The sequence below is a fragment of the Mycteria americana genome, chromosome 5, assembly GCF_035582795.1.
Source record: "Mycteria americana isolate JAX WOST 10 ecotype Jacksonville Zoo and Gardens chromosome 5, USCA_MyAme_1.0, whole genome shotgun sequence".
Taxonomy (NCBI): domain Eukaryota; kingdom Metazoa; phylum Chordata; class Aves; order Ciconiiformes; family Ciconiidae; genus Mycteria; species Mycteria americana.
The window spans coordinates 29,685,883-29,709,720 of NC_134369.1; the positions used below are offsets into that span (position 1 = coordinate 29,685,883).

At 40.9% G+C, this 23,838-nt stretch overlaps 1 protein-coding gene across 18 annotated transcripts in view; it reads right to left on the bottom strand.

Annotated features, from left to right (window-relative positions):
* MADD (MAP kinase activating death domain) overlaps nucleotides 1-23,838 on the bottom strand; it is a 76,637-nt gene that overhangs the window by 44,750 nt on the left and 8,049 nt on the right. For 7 of the 18 annotated variants that reach the window (XM_075502619.1, XM_075502630.1, XM_075502625.1 and 4 more), the window contains exons 2-15: nucleotides 17,408-17,600; nucleotides 14,026-14,640; nucleotides 11,029-11,332; nucleotides 10,559-10,690; nucleotides 9,188-9,301; nucleotides 8,424-8,504; nucleotides 6,598-6,654; nucleotides 5,673-5,851; nucleotides 4,866-5,101; nucleotides 4,356-4,512; nucleotides 3,259-3,365; nucleotides 2,179-2,372; nucleotides 1,243-1,574; nucleotides 453-592 (exon numbers count right to left, since the gene is read on the bottom strand). In XM_075502619.1, the coding sequence (XP_075358734.1) occupies nucleotides 453-592; nucleotides 1,243-1,574; nucleotides 2,179-2,372; nucleotides 3,259-3,365; nucleotides 4,356-4,512; nucleotides 4,866-5,101; nucleotides 5,673-5,851; nucleotides 6,598-6,654; nucleotides 8,424-8,504; nucleotides 9,188-9,301; nucleotides 10,559-10,690; nucleotides 11,029-11,332; nucleotides 14,026-14,640; nucleotides 17,408-17,469 (2,710 nt within the window). In that variant the 5' untranslated portion in view covers nucleotides 17,470-17,600. Of the gene's footprint in view, nucleotides 1-452; nucleotides 593-1,242; nucleotides 1,575-2,178; nucleotides 2,373-3,258; nucleotides 3,366-4,355; nucleotides 4,513-4,865; nucleotides 5,102-5,672; nucleotides 5,852-6,597; nucleotides 6,655-8,423; nucleotides 8,505-9,187; nucleotides 9,302-10,558; nucleotides 10,691-11,028; nucleotides 11,333-11,492; nucleotides 11,625-14,025; nucleotides 14,641-17,407; nucleotides 17,601-23,838 lie in introns of those variants that run through there. The other 11 variants (XM_075502633.1, XM_075502631.1, XM_075502632.1 and 8 more) reach the window with 7 other exon arrangements.

The following is a 23,838-nucleotide window of genomic DNA, read 5'->3' on the forward strand; positions in this document are numbered from 1 at the left end:
ATTAAAAAACTCTGGATTAGTTTTCCACACCTATGGATTTTATTATTAAAATATAATTTAAAGTAGGTGAGCACAGTCAAGAAATTCAATTTCGCACCTGAACACACAACATGGAAGGCACACTTCTGGTAAGATTTTTGTATATACTTCATGGAATTGCACAATTTTTTGTTTAAATGAAACAGAAAGAGTTTCTGATCTGTACCCTAAAGTGCCACATAACTCAAGGGCCTAACCACATAACCAAAGTCCTTCTTACTGAAGAATACATAAAGCAGTAGTTATCGGCAGTATAAGTTAAACAGGTCCTGTGTCTCCCAACGTGACTTCTGGAGAGCTGGTAACAATTTGCCAACCAAGTCATTCTCTTGACTAGCCATCCCTCTATTCCATCTCTCTGTAAACTCCAATATGATAAATAAAACCAGCTTAATGAATGCATTAGTACATACTTGCAAAAGACATGATGCCGCCAAAACCTTCACTGCTGTTGTTGGAGACAGTAGAGTTTGGGGAGCTGGCCCTGGAATCTGAATCTGCATCAGAATCATTTGCCAGTTTTAAACTGTTTGGACGGAGTAACTTCTGAGACCTTTAAAGAAATTAAGTACAACTGTTATTAGCTTCCCCCTTTCCCACCCCAAATCAACACATTGTATGATTGTGGGAGATTGATGCTGGTCTCATTCCTCATCAGTTTTCACCACACTACCCTTACCTTGTGGGAAAGAAAAAGAAAAAAAAAAAAAAGAGAGAATTGAAGCCTCTTTGCATTCAGGCTTTTATTACCTTTCAGGGCATGCTGAAAACTTGTCTGCAAAAGGGCATGGGTGGAGAAAGGGTTCTGCTTTGAGAGCAATAACAAGAAAACCCAGTGTCATCAATCACTATAGTATCTTTCCCCCAAAAGACAAAGCTTCAGCAAAAAAAAAAAAAAAAAAAAATCAGTCAAAGGTTTCCAGAAATCAGTAGGTGATATACTAGAATGTTTCTAAGAACTGATAATTCTGTTAGCTCCTACCACTTACATAAAAGCAAGGAACCAAGGGAACTGAGCAAGTGCCCTTACTCAAACCAGAAGGGTTTACAGAATTTCAACATTAGATGGAAGCGATCAACACTACATTTCAGGTGCAAAATTTGAACAAATTCGACATTTGAAGAATGAACATTAAACTACATGAAGCAGATGGAAACCCCAACAGTGCTGTACAGAAGGGCAGGAAGACAAGGAGGACTCGCCTGCTTCCATTGAGATTCTGGTTAAATCTTGGGGTGTAGCTCTCTTCCTGCTCATCATCTTCATCCTCCGTGGGAAAACCATACTGTGGTTCGAAGTACGGATTGTCATACTCTCGCTTCCTCACCACCCCTTCTGAGGAGCTCATGCTGCCAGCTGCACTGTCGCTCTCACGACGATCCATACTTATCTTGGGAAAGCTTGGTTGCAGTGGCAAGGAAGGGAGATGGTTTGAAAATCCAGCAACCAACTTCTCTTCCATTTCTGCTGAATCTGCTGACTCCTGTGGACCAGTCAAATCATTGATCTGTTCGCTAATTTGCGTTACATACAACTGAAGGGCAGGACAAGAACAATTATTTCAAACTGGGAAGTCTGCAGTGTCCTTGCTGTTCGTTACTGGGCCCCGACCCCGTCCCCACTATCCCTGGCTCTAATCTAGGATTTTATATATGCTGCAGTATTTGTGCATTGTTCTAGGGACTTACTCCCCTGCAAAACGGATCATACTGGTAACTGTTAGCCCAGGATAACAGCTGTTACCCTGTTTTGTGGTTATGCAAGCAACTCCTATTCTTCCTAAATGACCACAGATTCATGATTTTCCCCACCCCACTCCCTGTTCCTCTAACACATCAGGCCTTTCCAAACTCTGTAAAAGCAATTCCTGCAGTCACAACCTGGACCACTGCTCTCTGTTAATGCCACATTTTTCAATGCATGGGAGCTTTTATGTACAGGAGTGCTCTGTCCCAGCATAAGAGGGTACCAATAAACTCCACCTTGCTCAGGAAGTCCAGAAAGAGCATGCAATTTAATCTGTGCATGGTTTCACAGTCCTATTAGCTTTTGCCCTTCTCAGAAAGAACCACATGCATTCTCCCATTCTTTATATCCTAATACGCTGATCTTGGGGCTGAACTCATCTCAGTACACACATGATTCACTCCATGGATGACAGTGCTGGGGCTGCTACTGGCTGTAGTACTGGAACTTGAACGAGGCTGGTTGTTCTCTTGGGAGTTTTCACTGTCCATGGCCTGTTCATCCAGATCCCCTGAATATTCTTGAAAATCATCAAATTCCACTTCACTAGCATCACCAAGGGCTGCGTGAGTCAGGGGGTCAACATCTGCAAACACATCATTTTGCATTAAAGAACACTGCCTTCCTCAGCCTTTTGCCCATCTAACTAAAGATGCATAGCAGATGAGGAATGCTCAGTAGAATAAACTTGCATAAAAATTTAGGTTGTAAATGGCTTTTGGAGGTCATCTATTCCAACTCTCTGCTCAAAGCAGGGATAACTTCAAAGTTAAAGCAGGTTGCTCAGGGCCTTGTCCCATTGAGTTTTGAAAGTCTCCAAGGCTTGACATTCTACTGTGGTCCTGGGAACCTGTTTAACTACACTAACCATGAAGATCTTTGGACACGTAAGTGTTCAAGCAGATTTTCTTTTGTTGCAACTTATGATTATTATCTTTTGTCCTTGGGACATTGGAAATGTGTTGGTGTTCCTAGATTTATTTTATTGAAGAAAGTGAGTCTCCCACTCTCACAAGAGAAGCTACTGCTGCAGCCTCCATATAAGCTACAGAGAATGCATTTTCCTGTCCCTACTAGGATAGAGTGACTCATTAAAGCCAGCACTGAGAACCAATATGCGGGGGCAGGAGAAAGCTCGTACTCTGCTGCCCATATTGCACAGTATCTACTAGCAGCAGCGGGTTTCCAGATCTAGTGAGCCAGTTTTGTTCAGCAGCACCTATTTCTGTTCTTCCTCCTCCCAGTGTCCTTTGGAGGGCATTGTTTATAAGCAGAAGAAATGTCTTTTTTCAGCCTACCCCTGGATATTGAAGAAGGAGTATAAAAGACACTTTGACCTCAGAACAAGACTACAATGGAACAATACTTTGCTCTGATTCAGGGACTTAAGGGAGGCATTTTTCCCACAGTGCAGATGAACGGGAAGAGGAACCTATATGGACCTTGCGAAAGTACAGCTCAAAGTTACTCACTTGGGGTATCGCCATTAATGTCACATTTCATCATCTCACTGACAAAGTCACCGAGGGAGGAGTAGGAGGAACTTGAGTCGTCATAGTCGACACTGTCACTGCCACTGCCACAACAGGTGAGAAAGAGAGATGAGTGGCAGCAAAACAGCAACAGCAGGGCCTGATGTTTCAAAGATGTGAATCAGCACTGTTTTCATGGGCCTCTTAAAAATCTCATTATATTACAGTCTCCACAAACAAATTTCTGGCAAGAGTCAGAAGCCAGCTTCATGAAAGGTCAGAGCAAATGAAATAACTTTGAGGTATGTCAAGAGACACACGGGAAGACATTTAAAGGCTCTCAGCAAAGTTAAAGAGGTCAAGCATAAGTGAGCAGGGAGTAGTGTATTAATTCTCTGTGTGTGCGTGTGTGTAGGATGACTCCAAGGGAACTGGAAATCACAAGTAAAAGCATTCCCTTTTTATACTAATGATAAATCCCACTCTGTCAGGACCACTGGTGCTGTGTAGAACATAAAAGACGTGCAAGTCCAAGCCTGAAAGATCTCACAGGCTAGCAGAGCATGAAGGATAGTAAAACTAGATGCAAAGCTCTGGGAAATATGGCCAAAACTACTACAACAAAAAAGTTTACTCTCATTTTACTGAACACACAAGGAGGTCTCAGGCAGTGGGTAGTACTAACAAGCTTTACATAACTATGTGCACTGAGTAGAGATTTAAAAGGGTTGTAGGATGGGTGGGAGTACTTGTAGTACTGCATCAGAAATGACCACAGAAAGAACAGCATGGAAGAAAAAAGCATTAGGGTGGGAAGAAATACCATATGTCAAGTGGCATACAAGTAGCAAAAGAAAACAGGAAAATACAAATGGAGAACAACATTAAATGAAGGCTGGAGAAGACACTAGCAAAGGGTTAAGAGGTTGCTGTGGTGACAGAGCAGTGAGACAATTTACTTCAGTGTCAGTATTCTGCCCAGACAGAAGAAATGAAACAGCAACCTGGCAGGCTAGAGGAAAAGGCTGCAAATAAGTAGGAGAGGCCCAGCAATCTGAAGTAACTATCATGTGACGAGGGTTATGCTCCCCACTAACCTGTCATCAGTGGGATCAGAGTCTGTTTCTTTCTCTACTGGGACATTCAGTGCTTCAGCCAGCTGTGAATTACTGTCATAGACACGATAGTGGATGGGCTGCAGCTGGTGAGCATACCACTTCGGTTTGTCACCAATCAGCGCTGGGTCAAACATGTCTGCACAACAAAATAAGGAGAGAGATAATTGAACTCATTTATTGGTGTCAAAGCTTTGTTCACAGCGAGGCTACCCCCTACTAAGTCTTGCACAAAGGAAGGGACAGTCTCTACTCTAAGAAGCCTACAAGACTTCTCTGTAACCAAATAAGGCAAGAGGAGTGGCTAATAGCAGGGCTAACTTGGTAGAAACACATGAGGACATACATAAAAATAGAAAAATGTTCCTTGAACTGGATTTCCCTCCCCAGCAGGAATAATATGGTGTAAAACTAAGTTCTTCCCTAGAATCTCTCTGCTTTTTAAGTTCCTGCATTACATCCAAGCGCAGGAAAGGCAAGACCAAAACTTACTGTTATGAATTCTTTGGAAAGCATAGTTAGTAGGGTTGAGTGACCACTCTCCAAAGTATTCTACTGCCTGTGTCCTGGAAAGCTTATCTGCAAAAGGTGTTTGCTTCGGCCTAGAGGCAAGAAAAGAATTTGCCTGGAAGGCCACCACTGGTCGTGGGAACAGACGAAGAGTGCGAGTATGCATCTGGAAACCTTGCAAAACATTTGGCGAGTTGAAGAATCTCACCATAGCAACCCTAAAAAGAAAGAGAGGACAATATATCAGATAAAAACACAGAACACAACAGAAAAGAAGACAGAGAGGCTTTAAAAGGTATGCAGTAGGCAATGTTTCAAACCTTTGAAGAATGGTAACCCAGTACAAAAAAACAAGTCTCCTTAGAAAACAGTTATCTTTAAAAAAAGGGAAAAAACCCAAACCAAACAACAAACCACTTTTACTTCACCACCTCAATACCAAGACCCACCCAATGAGGGACATCGTTCTCATATCCGCTAGCTGAGGTGACAATTAAGCCTCCAGCTTTTTTTGTAGTTCAAGGCTTGTGATTTAAGCTGACAAGTCCAGGTAAAGTGGATGATCTATAGGAAAATGCAAGAAACAAAACACCCCCTCAAGATACATTGTTATGTTCATGCAGTTAATAGGTCTGAGACAAACACTGTAATTCCTGCTCTTTTTTTCCCCATGACGTAAAGTAGAACCTGGAAGATGCTGCTTCCACCACAGGACCCACAGAAGTGTCTGTGCTGCCTTCAAGTGCAAACTTTATGATGACTCAACACTACCTTCCTTTTCAGCCTCACCTGGTAGCCACATCCACAGAGTCCACATCATTTCCATAGATCAGAGGATTGAATTCCGTGGAGGGAGTAGACTGCAAATCATTCTGCGGTCTTCCCAGCAGCAGCGGCACCTCCTGCCCCTCGTGGAACTTCTCTAGATTAAGAATGGGCTGAGTATTCAGACTCATGCTGGCCAGTGCCTAACGAAGGACAACATTATGCACACATTCAGCAAGAAAAGTCATGCAAGGAACAAGAGAGAGATCAGAGCTACCCTGCCCTCTAGGCAATAGCAACAATTGTGCATGCTCCATTAGTTTGTCTTAAACCATCTCCTGTGCCGAGTCAACAAATATCTCCAGGCCCTCCTTTATGTGGATTGTCAAAACGATCTCCTCAATGCCGAAACAGTCCTGGAGCCAGCCAAGGGGTAACACAGAATTCCACTTTGCTAGATCATTCATGACATGAAAACACATAGTCCAAACTGGACCACTAGCAATATGGCACAACTTATTGTAGAGTTATTCCCATGCGTAATTTGAATACTTCTTGGGACCTAGAGGCCTTGAAACTTGCCTTGTAACTTGGCCATTCAACCAGTGAGTTTGCTATCCCAGGAGAATGTGGAGACACCTTAACACAGGCATCTGCCTGTATCCCTGCAAACCTCCACTTCCCATCTGAATGAAGTCTTCATCTCTCCATAAAGCTACCATCCTCTTCAACCCTCATAACATCTTCAAGGATATGCACTGGAGCAGTACAAGAGATAAATCAGTCCTGGACACCCAGACCTATCCCAAATCTTCCTCATTTCTCCCACTTACCCACTGAGTCTTCATCTTTTTATTTCAAAAATAAATAAATATATAAAAGAAAACAAAAACCAAAACTCCAAAGGAAAAGGGTAAAATGGAAAATTGAGGGGAAAAGAATAAAGAACCTTGTTGTCAGGAGTGAGGAGCTGTTTCTGAGTGATTGCAGTCATGCTAACCAGACACTGGAGGCAAGATGGAAGATCATATGATAACACCAGCAGCCCATCAGAGCCAAGACGAACACATGACCACAGAGAAACAGATGGAAGGAAAAAAAAAATCTATTACTACTAAATATCACAAATGAGAGGAAATAAAAGGGACCACAAAATAGGCATCTCTTGGGAGAGAGGTCTAACTGCCCCACCCCCAAACATTCACATTTGGCCACTTTGGCAAGTGGAAAGGCTGCTGTCTTTATTGATGCAGCTAAGAACTTTCTACTGCAGTTTAAAAGCAGATATCCTGAATTTTATTCATTGACACTAAGACCCAAAGGCACACAAAACTGTTAACCTTAGTGATGTGGGCCACAATTTAGTCTTCTCTACTTTGTACAGCAACCAGTAGCGCTCATTCTCCTTTGCCAAGGGTCAACTCTTAATGATAGTGCCTATAGGAATACATAGGGATGTAACCTGAATTTGGATGAACACTGAGAATCTTAAATATGTCTTCAAGGAAATTGCAATTTGTTCTTCTGATAACCAACTTTGCCCTAGTAAGAGAGTTTTGCTGAATAGTGCCTGAAATTGCAAGGGGGTGAGGCAGAAGTGGGGGGGAAGGTGGATCTAACAAAACTCCAAGCAACAGATCGCTTCCATCTGTGCTGACAGCAGGTACTGGGGTATCATAGACGTTACACACTTTGCTCTCCTGGTCTACGAGGAGAGAGAAAGAGCAGAACTCATCACATTAATAACACACTTTACCTTTAGATACTGCATGCAGCGTGCATAAGGAAAACAGAAATAAAGAGATAAAACCTGCTTGACACGATCAGCCAGGATGACCCAAGCTGATTAATGGCTTAGCAGGACCTGAGGAGAGACTGAGACCTCACATATATCTGTGAATGGAGGGGAAACAAAGATGATCATAGCTTGATGGTTCAAGTCAGAGTTTAAAGCCCACGTGGCAAATTTAAAGGAGGAATCTGGAACTTTCTGCACCAGCTGGAAACAAGTTAGCCCCAAACAACAGTAAAAAACAGAAACCATCTGTTGTGTCCAGGAGCATTTAAAATTATCCCTCACCTGGCTAAGAAATTAACTGCAGTTATAAGCCTCAGTGACCACTCACTTTTCCAAATTAACTCTCTCCATTAAGATAGAAAAGCAGCAACCGGATACCTACCACTTAACATCTGTATCAACTGATATTGCTTTTCAAACTCAAAATGCTGTTGTATTCTAACATAGGGGATGTTCTAACTGGCCAACTATATGAAAGAGGCATTTTAAACAGGTTGACAGAAAATTCCTAGTCCTGTGCTTCCCCTACAAATGACAAAGCAGCAGACAGCAAAAGATGAAACGGGTAACAAAAATTACAATGAAGTCCTCTGGAGAAAGTACAGAGAGATCTGAAACAAGATTAAAGTCTCAGATTTAGCTTAGCCAGGACAAGACAATGTTAGAAAGTCATACAACTCAGGGAGCTCAAAAGAAGACGTTGATTAATCAGCCACCCTATTGATTAGCCCACCTCCACATTCAGAGAAGTAGACCTCTCCATGACTGACCAAGGGGCACTTTCTTGAACAAGAGTATTCTAGTAGTCTGATATGTTTTCACATCCATCTGATGTGGCAGGATACACACCTGCTTTTAACACATTTTGCTTTACATTTGCTGACTTGCATTCTTGTCCAGTATAACAGAAGAGCTGTGCAAGACTACATCTGCTAAGTCCTACTGAATCCAAGTCCTTTCCCCAAAGTGCTTATTACCTGTTTCAGATGCTTTTTCAGCTCTGAAGCTTCTGGTTCTGGCAGTGCTGGCAAAGATTCTGCATTTGTGGGAATGATCACCTGGAATTAAGCACAGCAACAGATTAAAAATTCCCCAGCTGTAGTCATTTCCAAAACAGAATGTCCTGAATCTCTACCACTCCAGAGATTGAGGAATAAAAGCCATAAAGTAAAATAACTAATAAAAAAACCCCACAACACAATGCACACACACAGACACCTGCATCAATACTTTGATTTTCACTTCTTTATGGTTGTTATTGTTTACAATATCATAAACAATGGAGGAGTTACTTTATAATTTACCACCAAAAAAAGAGAAGTTTTAATGAACCCACACTCATCCTTCAGAATTTCTATCAAGTAGATGATGTCATGCACATCTCCCTTGAAATAGCCTTGCTCATGCCCCAGTAGAAGACGGGATACATAGTCCCATTTGAATCATGACAACCAATGCTGCTGGAAGGCTCTTATCAGACTGGGTTTCTTAGGTAGGGCTACAAGAGACAGGGTCACAATTACTCAAAAAGACAGTTTTATCATTTGTTTGAGGATTTATTGTCTAATGATATAGCCAGATGGATTAACTGAAAAGGAATGCCTTATGACCAAAAGAAATGGGGACCTTGAGACACAACAAGGAACAGAATCCTAAAGTTTAAGACAGGAGTGGCAAAGGCAGAATTCTCAGTGGGTACACTGATGAAAGTGCACAGTTCCCTGGAAATAAAGCCACTTACCCTATTGGTATCCAGGTCAATAAGCCATACATCATCAGGCATTTTAAAATCCAGTTTGTAAAGGAAGAAACTTGCTGGAACACCGATGATATAAGGTGTAGGGGCTAGAAGCAACTGAGAGAAAAAGAAACTTTAATAAGGACAAGATCTGCATTTGATACCACCATGTTCTTCCCACATATTTATTAACTACAGTATGTTTACAGCAAAGGAGACAACACACAGGCATTGATAAATAAGGAACTAATTCCATACCATAGAAACATTTAAAAAAAAAAAAAAAAAGAAGAAGAATAAAGACTCCTGCTCAGACACCTTCACTTTTCATCTAGAAGAAAATAAATTTCCGCCTCCCATGCACCCCCGTCCCCCGGATGTAATTTATGTGGCTGCATGGCTCTCTGGGAAAGACTTAGCTAATCTAACAGCTTGCCACATCTATCATGGAGCAAGAAAAAAGATGTTCAGAGTAACAGCCTAACTACAGAAGCAGCAAGCCACAGATGAATACACCCTCAGCTCAAACTGAGTCTGTGCCATTGTAAATATGGCTTTACCATTGCAAGGGCTTTACTGTTGCCCTTGTAATGGTAATTTGGTTTCAAAACAACATCTCTAGGAAGCAGAAGAAATAGACACATTTTTTCAAACGTACATGGAAAACCTAAGGGGAAACTCAGGTTGTTTCTGATAAGGGAATGAGCAGAGGGAAAAGGTTTAAACCAGTAAGGCATGTAGCAGCTTGAGACCAGTGGCTTGGGAGGCTAGTTTATTCTTTAAATCTAGAACAGCTTGTCATCTCCAAGGGGCAAGAACAAACCTGCAGCATCAGCTGCAGGATAGCACTGAAGTAGTAAGATGGCCTGAATTCTATCTTTCCAAGCAAAATAATGAGCTCCTGCAGAGAGATGACTATTGGTAAAACCCAGGCTCCCAGCTGAACTCAACACTTCATATTTCTGAGGAGAATAAGTTGCAGTCAATAATTTCTAAACTCTGAATCAAGAGCCCTCAGGTGTCCTTAAATATTACTCTGGACCCTCCCCCACAAACCTTAATACTCAGTTGGCGGGGTAAATACTCATCACAGTGTTGTGGATGTATGGCCTTTCAGTCCATTGCTTGTGAACTACTGTGAACTGCTGCTTTGAATCATACTATTCACTAAGCATGCTTTGAAGATATCCTAAATAAGTGGTGTTACCTACGATTTAAATAGTTAGTGGTGTTAAAAGAATGTTCTTTGCAAAGCAGACTTTGCTACAATCCCTGAGAAAACAGCAGGGGAAGGAAACAAGGACTACTCCTATATAAGTTTCATACATCACAGAAACATCCATTGCAAAAGACTAATAAAGGAAAAATACGTACCTGTTCTGCAGAGGCCATGCAGGTGGGAAGCAGAGGGATCACTGGAAACATGTACTCTAATGGGTAGATCATAGCCACAAAGGCCATCACAGACATTGAGAGCGCATTATAGTCTCGGGACTGCAATACAACCTGCAACCAAAGAAACTCACATTAGCACTGCAGCAACCATTCACTTCTAATACTCCCCCCAGGGGTATACCCAGATCACAGCCTGCAGGCCTCTGATTTGATGGCTGTGAACTAGATGACCCTCCACTAATCTGTCTGAAAACAAGCATCAGGTGCTTTTTTGAGTGAGAGCAAAACTTTTCAAAACAGGACCTCAGAAAGAGCTATTCCTTCCCCCTGCAGACATATTGATTCCAGGCAGTGCAGGAGACAGCTGTTCTACACATCCAGCCTACCCTGGTTTTGAAGAGGGCAGAGCTTCCTACATACCTATGAAAGATCAACTCTTCCCTTCTTACCTTGTGCTCCAGAAGGATGCAGGTCAGCACCTGCAGGCAGGCATCCACTCCCAACAACTCCAAAGGCAGATGTAATGGAAAATCCACCAAGGTGAAGCGGGATGGATCAGGAAGAGCAAAGGTCAAAGCCGGCTGCAACTCATGTGGCAAGACTTCCACATCCACCCGCTTCTGACCAGCAACTGGCATTGGTGAACGGAGCAGACGGTATATCCAAGCCTCAATCTCCCGCAAGTCGTGTAGCAACGCACTGGACTTTTCTTCCACCAGAAGAGAGCCTGTGAAAATCCGCCACATTGTATCCCTGTACAGGGAGAACAACAAGGTTAATACTCCAAGAGCTGCACTTGACAGCCATCCTGCAAGGCTGTTCCAGGGAAAGGATAGGTCCACCAAGAATTAAAAGATGCAGCTAACAAACATTTGGTCACGCAAAGGAATGGAAGGTAGGGATTTAAGCTTACTGAAACAACCACTGTGGGGAAGTATAAATCTTTCTGTGGCAGGAATCAACACAAGTATGTCACTTCCACCTGAGAGTTCTTTCATTCATTTAAAGGGTTCAGTTAGGTCCAGATCTCTGAAGATCTCTCATCGCCCTGGTGCTTGAAATTCAGCATGCACGTAGGATACTCTCGTATCTCATCCAGAATTGTGGCAGACTGACTGACTGTAGGATTCTCCTTCCAGCAGTCCTGCAAACCTTTGCAAGAATAGGAACTAAACCTGAGATAATAAAAATATGCCACACCAAGATCTCCCAGACGTTTTGGAATGATAAAATACTCTTTTTCATCCTATCCTAAATTGCATTGTATCATTCTTAAGACCTGAATAACCCATGGCAGAAGTGGATGCATTTCAGCTGAGAATACAGATTTCTGAAAGCTGTCTAGAAAGCACTGAGGTACTTAGCAAAATAAGCACCAATTTTTCCACGCCCTGAGCTAGCAACCTGCTCACAGATGGGCTGGCCAAAACGCATGTACAGCATTGCTCAGGGCCTTCAGAGCTTCAAAACTTGAAACTAAGTCTGACAAGGGAAGCAAAGTGGCTTGTCCACTTCAGCCCTTAATGTTGTAGCACAGTGAAGGCTGCAAACCTGCTGTAGCCATTCTGCAAAAAACTTCAGCCTGATAAATATCTTAATTTACTGTAATAGAGCCCTTAGAATGGTATGGGTTCAAATGAGAGGTTCTTCCTTACAGTTCACAACTTAAAAAAAGAAAAAGAAAGAAAAAGAAAAAGACGATGACACTGGAAGCTTCAGAAAGGAAGAAAAATTAGAGAAATTTGGAGGGGTCAAAAGAAGGGCAATTTGAGATTATGCTGAATAAGTGATACACCTCTCAAGAACTGTGACGCTTCTCATCCTCCACTCTTCTGTCAGCCGCTTCTAATGCACAGGACATTAGGTTGTTAACAGGCACACTCAACCTTTTGCAAACTGTAAGGATTCAGTTTCACCTTTATTCTGCCACCACTTCAAAACTATTCTACTTTTCCAGGTCATGGCTTGCAAACCACATGGTAATTCAAACCGGCTGCTTTACTCTTCCCAGAGATGCATGCTCAGTATTCTTTCTCTTGCCCTCCTCATCTGTCACTCAGTTCTTATCTTTAAGAGTTATATCCAACAAGCAAATTTTTCAAATACCACATGCCATTCAAACACTAGAATACTTCAGCACCCCCTTTCAAAAATGAGATGAGCTCACAGAGTTGAGGAAAATCATGAAATTTAGCTTTTTTCTGCCTCAGTAATTATCAGACTAAACCAAGTGACAAAATAAGCTCCCTTAATACATACTTCCATTGGAGGGAAAAAAAAAAATTTGTACCAACAGAATAATTTTTTCCCCAACAGTCAGTGGATTCAGGTGATAAATTTGCTAATGCAGGAGTCAGTCATAAGCCCAGGACACCCTCTTAGAGCTATTCCAGGGCAGTAATCCAAGAAGTAGGCTACTGCTCTGTAAACAGGACAGATTTCCCCTTTCATGCAAAACATAAAGAGCTTATAAAGATTAAATGATAGATGTCCTGTCATTTTTTGCTTTTGACAAGTTTAATGTGGAGTGTACCAAGCTACTTAACTCACATTATGAGTTATCTCACAGACCCATCCCTCTTACTATTGAGATAATCCCCTCCTTCTCCAGAGATTCATTTTATATTTTTCTCTTTTCAGTTATCATATTGGAAAGGAAAATATCATCCTGGAATGTGGGTGTCAGGCACAACAGCACACATATACATCCATGACTGATATACATAAAGACATTGTTCCTTCTGTACCCTACAGTGCAACAGCTTTTGTTACATACCCAACATTATAATAGCAGCTATGTAAGATTACTACATTATGTTAAAAATACACCAAGTTCCTGTTAATTTGCTGTTACCAACCCCCATTCCTATATGCTTCCTAGACAACTCCTTTGTTTTCTACCTCTCCTCCCTCTCCCCTTCAAATATCATACTTTGATCTCTTTCAGCCGTTCCTGCTTCTCTAGTCTTTTCTCTCCCACACTGAAGTTCAGATTGTTTCATAAGCTCGTTAAGCACACTTTCATCATTTCCCTCTTGCCCCAAGTGGAAATTCTCTGTTATTTCTTGGCTGTTTCTAATTTGCCAGAGAATCAGTCCTGACATACACTGCCATGGAGCTTATATGCCAAAGCAACAATAATAGCACCAGTGCTCAGCTTCAGAAAAGATCAGGCTCAGTCAGTTGTTAGCAGGATAGTGCCTCCTTAGGTGTATCAAAAATGAAAATCGTATCAGGTTACAGAATCAGACAGAGAAGTTTTAAAGAAATCATCACAAAAATTTCCTTTTCCTACTGTGATCGTGGGTTAAAACAGCAAAAAGGTCAACCATCAGTGTTTGGCTGCTTCTGCAACCACACCTGTAGCCACAATTTGCCATGCAGACAATTGCAGCCCTGGACACAAACAGTGGGAGGAAAAGGTTCTTTCTTCCCCCTCAACATACCTCTGCACCCCACGAGGAATCCCCAACTTCTTGCCCAACAATCTCTCACTACAGCAGTCCACAAGTCTCTTGAGGGTGTACAGACACTCACGAAAGGTGGAAAAGAAGGGATAATGACTAAGGATGCACAGAGAAGTCAGAGTGCTGTTCCGAGAGCGATGGCTGCCTTTGGCCAGACGCTTACTGCGTGGTGATCGATTCACATCTGGGGTAGACTCTGTACTCGGAGCCTGCAGTGAAGAACCACTCTCCGAACTCTCAGTGCCCACTTCCTCTTGGGGTGCAGATGTATCCCCAGATTTGGGGATTTTCTGTCCCTCCCGAGCTCGATGCCCGCCTGTGCCTTCTCCCTTCTCCTTGGGTACTCGCTTCTGGAAGGAGCGGTAGAAGTTGACACAGATTCCATAGCGAATGACACCTGTATCCTTGTCTGTGAGCGTGAAGACAAAGGAAGTGTCGTCACGGAAGCTCATGCGTTTTTGCCGCACGCTCAGGCATCCTTCTGGCTGGCAGAAGAATACAACATCAGGCGGTAGAGGAAAGTCCACATGGTCTTCTAGAGGGTAACGTCGCAGCAGTTCAGGAGTCTGAGCAACACTATCACTACTTGGCTGCCTACAAAAAAGCAAACAAAAAAAACATACATAGTTGACTAATGCCAATAAAAATCTTTGTTATCTCCCTACTAACATGTCAGGAGCCTGTGGGCTCAGCTTCATCTTTGTTTCTTCTCTCTCCTGCTATCCAGGGAAAGTGCAGCTTCAAGTCACTAGCCACAATGCTCAATCACTAGCACAAAGCCACAACTGCAGAAAGGTTAAATAAAAAAAAAGTCTATACCACCATTATCAAGGCCCAGCAAGGAGCCTGTTCAAATTTGACCGAGAAAAGTACCTTCAGGAGTATGTTGTTCCCAGGAGAACATCATATTGTCATATTTCCCTGATTTTGATTTCCAAAATGAATTTAACTGCAGAGGTCTCTGGGCAACACTTGGGTAGGAAACACACTGTTCCTCTCCAAATATACAGTCAGATGAAAACCCCCTGGATTTCAGCCATTTATGAACAGGATGCAAAATTAAATACGAAAACCCAGTATCAATTCCTAACTGGGAAAAACAAGAATTTACTAGGAAAGAACTCAGACAAATGGCAGAATGATATGGACCTCATCCTGTAAAATTTTTAGTAAAAAGTTCTAGCAACCATAGATATATATATTTCTGTGTTTGATTTTCAAGATGGACTTGAAGTGTAAGTTACTATAAAAGCTGGGTAGTAATATGCAGACCTAATTAACACTGTGGCTCACCAACGTTTGTACCACAAATCACTAATGGAACACAAAGACAGAAAGGCAATGCTGTTTATTCCTAATTTTCCACCAGAAGAACAGATTCTTTCAAGGTATTAACTATTTTCCTACCACTACATTTCCATTAAAGTTACTGAATAACTGCCAGAGAAATACTATGAGATCCACATAGAGAAGGAAAAAAATATGTCCCTAGAACAACCTCTCTTTGGTTTGTCCCCTTTGCTATAAAGTCTGATCTCTCACCATTTTCTAAAGTAATTAGCATTTAGTATCATGTTTACTAAATGGGATGTAGGATACCTGGCTCCACCATTGCTCTCCTATGGGATCTCATACAAGACATTTTCTCACCCTGACACTTTAGATTTGCCCATTTCAAAATACAAATGACACTTGCTTTTCTCTTATCTGAGAGGTGAGAAACCCAAACAAGTAGTAATAGAATGTTTGTAATTTACAAAACAGAATCACTGGTGTAAATAGCTCTGCTGACTAATCCTCCAAAACTAATACTTTATTAAAGAAACAGTAAAAATGCTTTAGTAATAAAGCATAAATTGTTAACAAAATTTATACTGCCTGCACAGTTAAGTACTGAAATACTGTATGAAAAGACAAAGAAATCCTAAAAAGCTTTTATATATTAGTGGACACAACTAATGCATCATCTGCTGAAGAAAAAATGTCAAATAATGCTGGTACTGTTTAGAGAGTCTATTTGGCAGTAAATGGTTAAAAAAGTCATCAATAAAGTATCAGTGAATATATCATCAGTTCATGCCTTTGCAGTAATATTAGCTACAAAGACAGAGTCTTCTCAGACATTTAGAAAATTTGCATCTAATAAAAGGGAATACTTCCAAAAGGCATTGCTATTTGTGCACGGTGGATAACAAGATGTAATGGTAAAGGCCACATGGAGCTCCTAAGGACTTTGCAGTAGAAGCTACTTCAGTCAGCTCCATCTCTTATCATAGGCATTTGTTGATGTGACCTCTGAGCACTCATAATCTAGCTACCACTGCCCAGCAAAAAGCAAGAGAACTGCAGGAGTCCAGTAGTGATGCTAGCAAATTTCTAAGTGAGAACGTCAGACACTATAAGCATCACTGGAGGAAGCAGTTAACATTTCTTCCTCCTTCTTTTCCTAGTCGGTGACACACATATGGAAAACAGGTTATTTTTCTACGGGCAATAAGAAGTAATTAAACTATTAGATTATTCTGTCCATAAAATACAATGAAAAAAATAGTTATTACTTAGGATTATGTCATTTCCTTCACTTAGCCTATTTAAATATTGCACTCAAAGTATTCTGAAAAGAAAGTGGGAGGTAAAGCAACAGGCTGATGCACATAAACCACTGATATTTGGAAATGAAAGTAAAATGGACTTTGGAATACACCTATTAAATAGACTGGCAGAAAGTTACCGCATAAACTTTGAATACAGAAAAATAACATTTACTGAGCACCTGCGTATGTGACAAACAGCACACACATCAACCCCACATTTCACATACACTTTAAGTAAATAAGCAACATTTTATCTATTGATAGTTAATAAGACTTTAAAAAAAGAAAGCATTCATGTCATTCCTATGAGGATAAATGAGTATTAGAGGGAGAAACAGCTAAGTAAGGCAAGTTCCAGATTATTTTTAACTGAATTTACAGACTACACTTCAAAAGCTAGAAAAGTAACCCTAAACTAGTATTTTACTTGCATGTGGCTTTCAGTATTTTCATTTTGTGAATCCCTCTATCCTGATGCCAGTAGAAGCAAAGAAGTTCAGACACATAGGCTACCAGAGAGTCATATATAAATTGGCTTTTTAGTGACCCTTCGCAGACCCTTAAAAAAAGGACTTTAAACACAGCAAGGTAAAAATTTTGGCTGCACTAGTATCTTTCAAAAAGTGCCCTGGCCCAAGCAGATGCTCCCATTATGGTAGCAGCATTCCAGACAACACTTCCTCAACACCAAGCAAGGCTTCATCAATGGATGCTAGGCTATTTATCCCCCCTCTACTGCCCAAGCAAGAGAGACTCTTCTACATTACCTGGCTCCAATGATCACAAGATAGTCAAGTAACCGAGGGCAGATTTTCTTCTTCTGCACCATTGTCCTTGACACTCCTCCCTATGTCATCTCAGTGAATTTCTGTTCATCGATCCAGTAGTTAGTTATCCAGTCAGCCGTGATCGACTGCCTTGGGGAACAGAATCTGCTTGGAACTGTCTGGCAAGTCCAACCTATGATCAAGAAAAGAGTGTCAAAGGCACAATCAGGAATACCAAATACATATAAGCAACTTCATGACCTTAACTACATTCCCAAAAAGCCTCAGTGTTCTGTGCAGTCATGGCCATCCACAGATCTCTTTCTTCATGAGTATAAAACCACAACCACATGCCCACAAAAGCAGAGAGTGCTGAAAAACACACAAAAAAGTACAAGAGGATCTCAAGAAAGACCACAGACAAACAAAGAAGCGTATCACTGGCAAAGAGCTATTCAGGAAACTGTTCGAGGCAAAAGTACTATTTAGGCAAATCCCTGGGATTCCTACAGTGCTTGGGAAAGGAGCTTTAATTGGCAATTCTGTACAGTTAAACATGACTGAGGAAAAAAACGCAACCTGAACTTTAGCTGTCTGATAAACAGAATAACTAAAGAAAGGGTAATATCAAGAGAAGTCCAATTTGATATAATGCACCTCACCCTCTCAAACCTGCATGTGGCCTAGAGCAAGAACGATCTCCACAATCCCCAATGACTGCAATCTCTAACACTTTTCTGTGAAGATACAGAACTGCAGTTCTACAGTTCTATAGATTTTATAGAACTGCAGTTTGCCATAGCAAAAGTGCTTCTTGTAAATCATACTGTTTCTTTCACTTACTTTATTCAATCCCATTTATCTTGTGCTTCTTCACCATTCACTCTTGATACCCATGCCTCCTACAGCTACTTTCTCTGCCCATTTTAGAATAGAAAAATCCTCTTGGCACAATTGGTATTTTACTGCAGCATTACTATTTGTCAGTAACTATGCTTAATAGACATCCAGAATTCAGTAAGCACTGTAAAATTGTTCTTTCCAATCCCATCATTCATACTTCATTGAATTCATGAAAGAGAGAAGGGAAAAAAAAGTCTTAAAAAGTAATCAAGTTCCATATTACAATGCTCCCTATCTACATTTGAAAACAATCTGAAAATGGAAATTTTCTGAAACAGAAGGTTCTCAGAAACTCTAAAATCAGAGATGCTTAAACCGTACTACAAGTTTACTGAGCATCCCAATGGAAGCATTAATTAAGTTATTTTATATTAAAAAAAATGAACTGATTGCCTTTTGGGGCACATTCAGTGTAAGGTTTCTATTTCAGTTCATGTTTACATCCTAAGGCTATCACAGAATTCAGAGAATTATTATTACTGGACTAAAATCTTTCAGTTCTGCAGCATAAAGTTTAGATTTTATTTGTATAAAAGTATAACAGATTTACTAACAACCTGTAAATCTCAGCAAAACTAGGTAGTTTTCTTGATGTTTCTCTCATTACTTCACAACCAAAAGTTAGTTAAAGGCACTGTAACTGTCAGCTTCTCGCAATCACGTTCAAAGTCTAGCATCATATTTGCTTTTTTCCCAGCCCTTCACATCCCAGGTACAGAGTTGGGGAATTTTATTCATTAGCCCTGCAAGTACCAGTAAGAACACAAACACACAAAAAAGTATCTATACGATTTATCAAAAAAGAAAAATCATGCTAGTCAGTAAGTATTAATTATGGAATAATAAACTGAAAGAAACCTTAACCCTCACACACACAAAACCCCACAGTTTGTAAGACTTCGTGGCATGGTTTTAGGGGATCCTCAATTACAGTCGCTCTAGGTTCCTAAGTGACAGCACTGTGAATTACCTTCTCTAAGCAGCAATACTTTTATACATTATCTTCTCTGAACAACAGAGAAAATACAGACACAGGAAGCAAAGCCCCTGTTTCTTCATTTTGATGATATTACTGAAAACACTGTACAATCTGTCCTGCAACAACTCTTGATCCAACATATTCTGCAAATATCTTGGCGTAGATAAACTTGAGAGGAACAAGATGAAGTTGGGATGATCAAGTGGATCTTTTTGCCTTCAGTTTGAAGAACTACTTTATCTGTTTTCTTTCCAAATAGCTTTACCCAGAACTCTTTAAGGAACTCACTGTTCAGTTAGATATGGGCATAGGAATAAGTTACCATGAGGTAACCTAGAAGTATGACTTTGAGGAACTTCCGCTACTCAGTGGTAACCAAACATATGTTCTTCCTCTATAACAGAGACTATCCTACCCCTCAGTGAAGGTGGAGAAAGTAAACTGCATTTACAATGGAGTAAAAACATATGCAATGATTACAGAGTTAACTGAGAGGCTACAAGACCACAACCTTAGCTTACCTTTCAGTAACTTGTCCATACCCTGTGGTTTTTCTCCTATTCTCTAGCCTGGAGAACATCTCTTATGACAGCAATTCATTACACATCTTTCCCACAGTTCTGCAAAGGAGCTAGTAAAGTATGCAATATGAAGACCTCCATCAAAATCATAAAATTTGCAAAAGAGTATCCGAGCAGAGCAGTACAAGGAACACATGCAGTGCTTCCAACGTCCCTGGAGCGGCTGAAGCTGCATCCTAGTGACGCCATACATCAAAGTTTCTGTCGGTTTTTAAAAAAAACATCTGAGCACTTTCTGAGATTTCTGATTTCTACTGCAACACAGGGAGACCAGGCTGATGCAGATATTCTGCAGGGGCTTCTAGAGTCTCCTTTCGTTGGTTACTTATCCTTAACAAGGTCATAGTTACAGTGAGACACAAGAGGACAAAGGCTTTCTTTTGGAAGAGGAAGTTTTGTTGGATTGGAGCAAGAGGTACAAGAATTAGAACCAAGTTTAGTTTTTTTGCCTTCCCCTATTCAATCTCTTGCTTCTTCAGAGATCTAGTAATGACTGATGACAGCAACTAAAGAGCATTAGATCGATATTTGCTGGAACTCACCTTCCTACTCCAGGTTGGAATCAGACACCACAGTTGATGATCTGTATAAACCAACACAAACAGGCATTACAGTCCTGCCTCTCTCTCCCCATCTGCCAAAAGCTTGCTTTCAGGCCAGTGTCATTCCCTCCTCTGTGCTGGTAGAAGTGCTCATGCAGTTACATGGTGAACCAGATTGTGGAATTGATATGGACTAAAACTAACACCCTCCCTTCTCCTCCCCTGCCACTTTTGTTTTCACTAGGTTATTTCTATGACTTGGTTCACCAAGTGGCCACACAAATGCTTGTGCAGGCACAAAGAAAAGGTACAAGCGAGCAGCTAAGGGAATCTGGAACATTTGATTGCATATATGATCACAGAAATACAGATGACAGCTTCTCTACAGGCAATAAAGAGGTAAAGTAGTTTCTTTCTCAGAGATTTGCTATCATCCTTCCTCTAGCTCCTAGATTTTACAGACTAAGTACATTAGAACAGAAAGAGATCAAAGAACTGAGAGACACTTCCATTTCTCCTCTTTCATGTTGCCATTTGGACCTGAACTGAGAGATCATCTTGACTCTGAGATGGTACAGGTTTTGACATTGATGGCCTCTTCTCCCTCTCCAGCTGCTTTAACTCTAGGTTGCTTTTTCTGAAAAGGTCTTCTGCAGTGTGCATTCTCTTTGCAAACATCTTGGAACCAGCCCTTTGAAGACTGAATCCTCAAGCAGAGCTTGAGAAGAAACTTCCTGTAACTTCAAATCAAGAAGAGGAGAAAAATAAAGAAGTGAAGGCCACCACAGAAACATACTGCACAAACATATCACGTATCAGAGAACACCATAATTTAAATAAGCACTCATATGGATAGCGAACAGGTTGGTGAGAACTAACACTACCCACGTACTGTAGCAGCTGTCAGCAATACTCACGAACTAGTAGAAACTGGCACAGTAGCCTAGACGCAAAGACAAAGGCCAGACCCAGCACTAGCCCACAGCCTACCAGTAACTCAAGACAAAAAAGTGTTCAAAACAACACTTCTATTACTGGCACTACTCTACATTTCAAAATTCCCCAAACACCCACGTTTTAGGTTGTAGCGCAACTTCTTGGAGGACAATCTGCATGGTATTCTGCAATTTAAAGTCCTCCCAGAAATAAAAGTCTATATAAACACATACACTCTCATGAAAAGCACCACACCACAGAACGGATATGGTAGCGTGAAAGAACTGCAGCAGACTTTTTATCAGTTTAGAGCCACCTGTGTCAGACCGATACCCAGTATTAGTCCTGAGAGACATGAGTTGTGCAGCACCCGTGTCTCATCTACCCCTTGGAGTCTTCAGTCTTTTTAAGAGTGTCTTTTCTTTCTAGACACAAAGCTAGAGGAACAAAATCATTTAGTCAAAGAATAACTCGAACACGACAAACTGTTAACCCAACTTAGCTCACCTACAGTTGTTTTCCTCACACAGAAGCTTCCAGCTTTGATAGGCCAGCCTTACACTCAACTGTATGATAGCCAGCAGGTATTTAAATCATTGCTTGAAAAAAAATGATACGGAGACAGCAGATTATTTTCCAACAGGCAGATGTTAAGCCCTGCTTTCCTTGCAACTCTTCCATAGTTTAGGATGGTACCAGAAAGGCCTCTACTTCCACGATCTCCAGCTTTTATCTGGTACAAGGATCATACTGCACAGTTCACAAGCACATGGATACCTTTAGAATATAAATCAGGGTCATACAATTCAATTTACTGACTGACTGAGTGAAAAGCATACAGTGGGACATTAATTTCTAAGAGAAAAAAAGAGAAAGTCATGAAGGAGACAGAAAGAATTACAGGACAGAAGCCACATGAATTCTGGTTCATTGAAATCTCACTTTGCAAAAGACCAGATTTCCAGCCTTGCCCAAAAGGAACTAAATTTTCAGTTCTAAAATGTCCTTGGAACATCTTGAATTTCTATTCATTCTCAGCCAAGGCGGTCTGTACTCGGTTCAGATCTATAGCCACTATGCCTGACCTTAGTGCATTGTTTACTGTGAATTCAAGATCCATACCAATCAGACTAAACTGAAAGCTGAAACACACACAGATAGGGCCAGGAGTTTCAATGCCCACTTTTTGGTTGATTTCTGTTTCCTTTTCTCACATTACATACCTTGAGTATGCTGAGACAGCTATCTGCTAAGCTATGAGAAATAGATGCAAGTACCTCAGGACCAGCCAACCTCACCTGTGTGGCCAAGAACCCCACTTAACTCACTGTAGAACTGGAGTCAACACAGTTTGAAGCACAATATGAACTATTCATGGTAGCTTTGACCTGTCTTTAGATATTTTAATAATCTTTATGGAATCTTTACCACTGAAATTTTGGTTACTACTTCTTCCAAGTCTGTTTCAAGTGATTCCAGCCATTATCTCTGGTATAGCACATACTATTTTTGCTTGTACTAAGCTTTTAAAGAAGCAGACAAGCAGTCCCCGTTTCACAGGAGCCATTTTACACTTTCTCTGCTCAACAGCTATATTAACATTAAATACTGCTATTAGTTTTATAATTAAAAATATGTGACATTCTAGGAAGCCCATCATCCCTATTATCCAGATACTACAGTGGTTCTACTAACACAAGAAACAGATGACAGCGCAGATGAGTTGAGAACACTTTCCCTTCTCCAGAGATTGACAGAACATGGAACAATTTCTGAAGTCAGACCTGGATGGACTTGCTATACTGGTGCAGCTGCTTTGTGTGTTACCATCCACCTTGGCAAGGCAGCAGCACATGCCAATGCTATGACTCCTAAAAAGATACTAGCGCTTTGGCACAAAAAAAAAAAAAAAAAAAGAGAGGAGGCATTTTCAAAGCATTGCAAGCATGCCTAAAACAGACAATGGCATATTTATCTAGTATGGTTAGTCTATAATATAGGTGTGGTTCTGCGAAATGCCTAGGGATAGTTCCAAGCATAAGAAATCACCCAGTAGACAACAGGACTGCAGGCAGATTCTAAAAGCATCCTCCCTGGAGCACACACATCACTTGAGTCAGTAAGAGTTCCTTTCAGATAAAACAGCAGATGCATCCCAACTGTTTCCACTTTCCATCTATCCTCAAAGCTTGAGGAAAAGGACAGAATAAATCAGATTAAAGAAAATTAGAGAAGCAATTGTGAAAACAGTTTTTGGTAATACAAAAAGACATCTTTGGAAGCCCTTCTGAAGAATGATAATAATTTAAAGATTTCTTCTTTTCCTACTACAGAATGATATTATCTCTTTGCCTTCTGAAAACAGTACTGACACAGCCAAACATGTTTAGCCTCCACATCAGTTTTCCAGAGCAAAATGGAGGTAGCATGGACAGGGATGCCAACAAATAGACTGAACATGACCAGAATTAGTTCACAAACACAAGTATC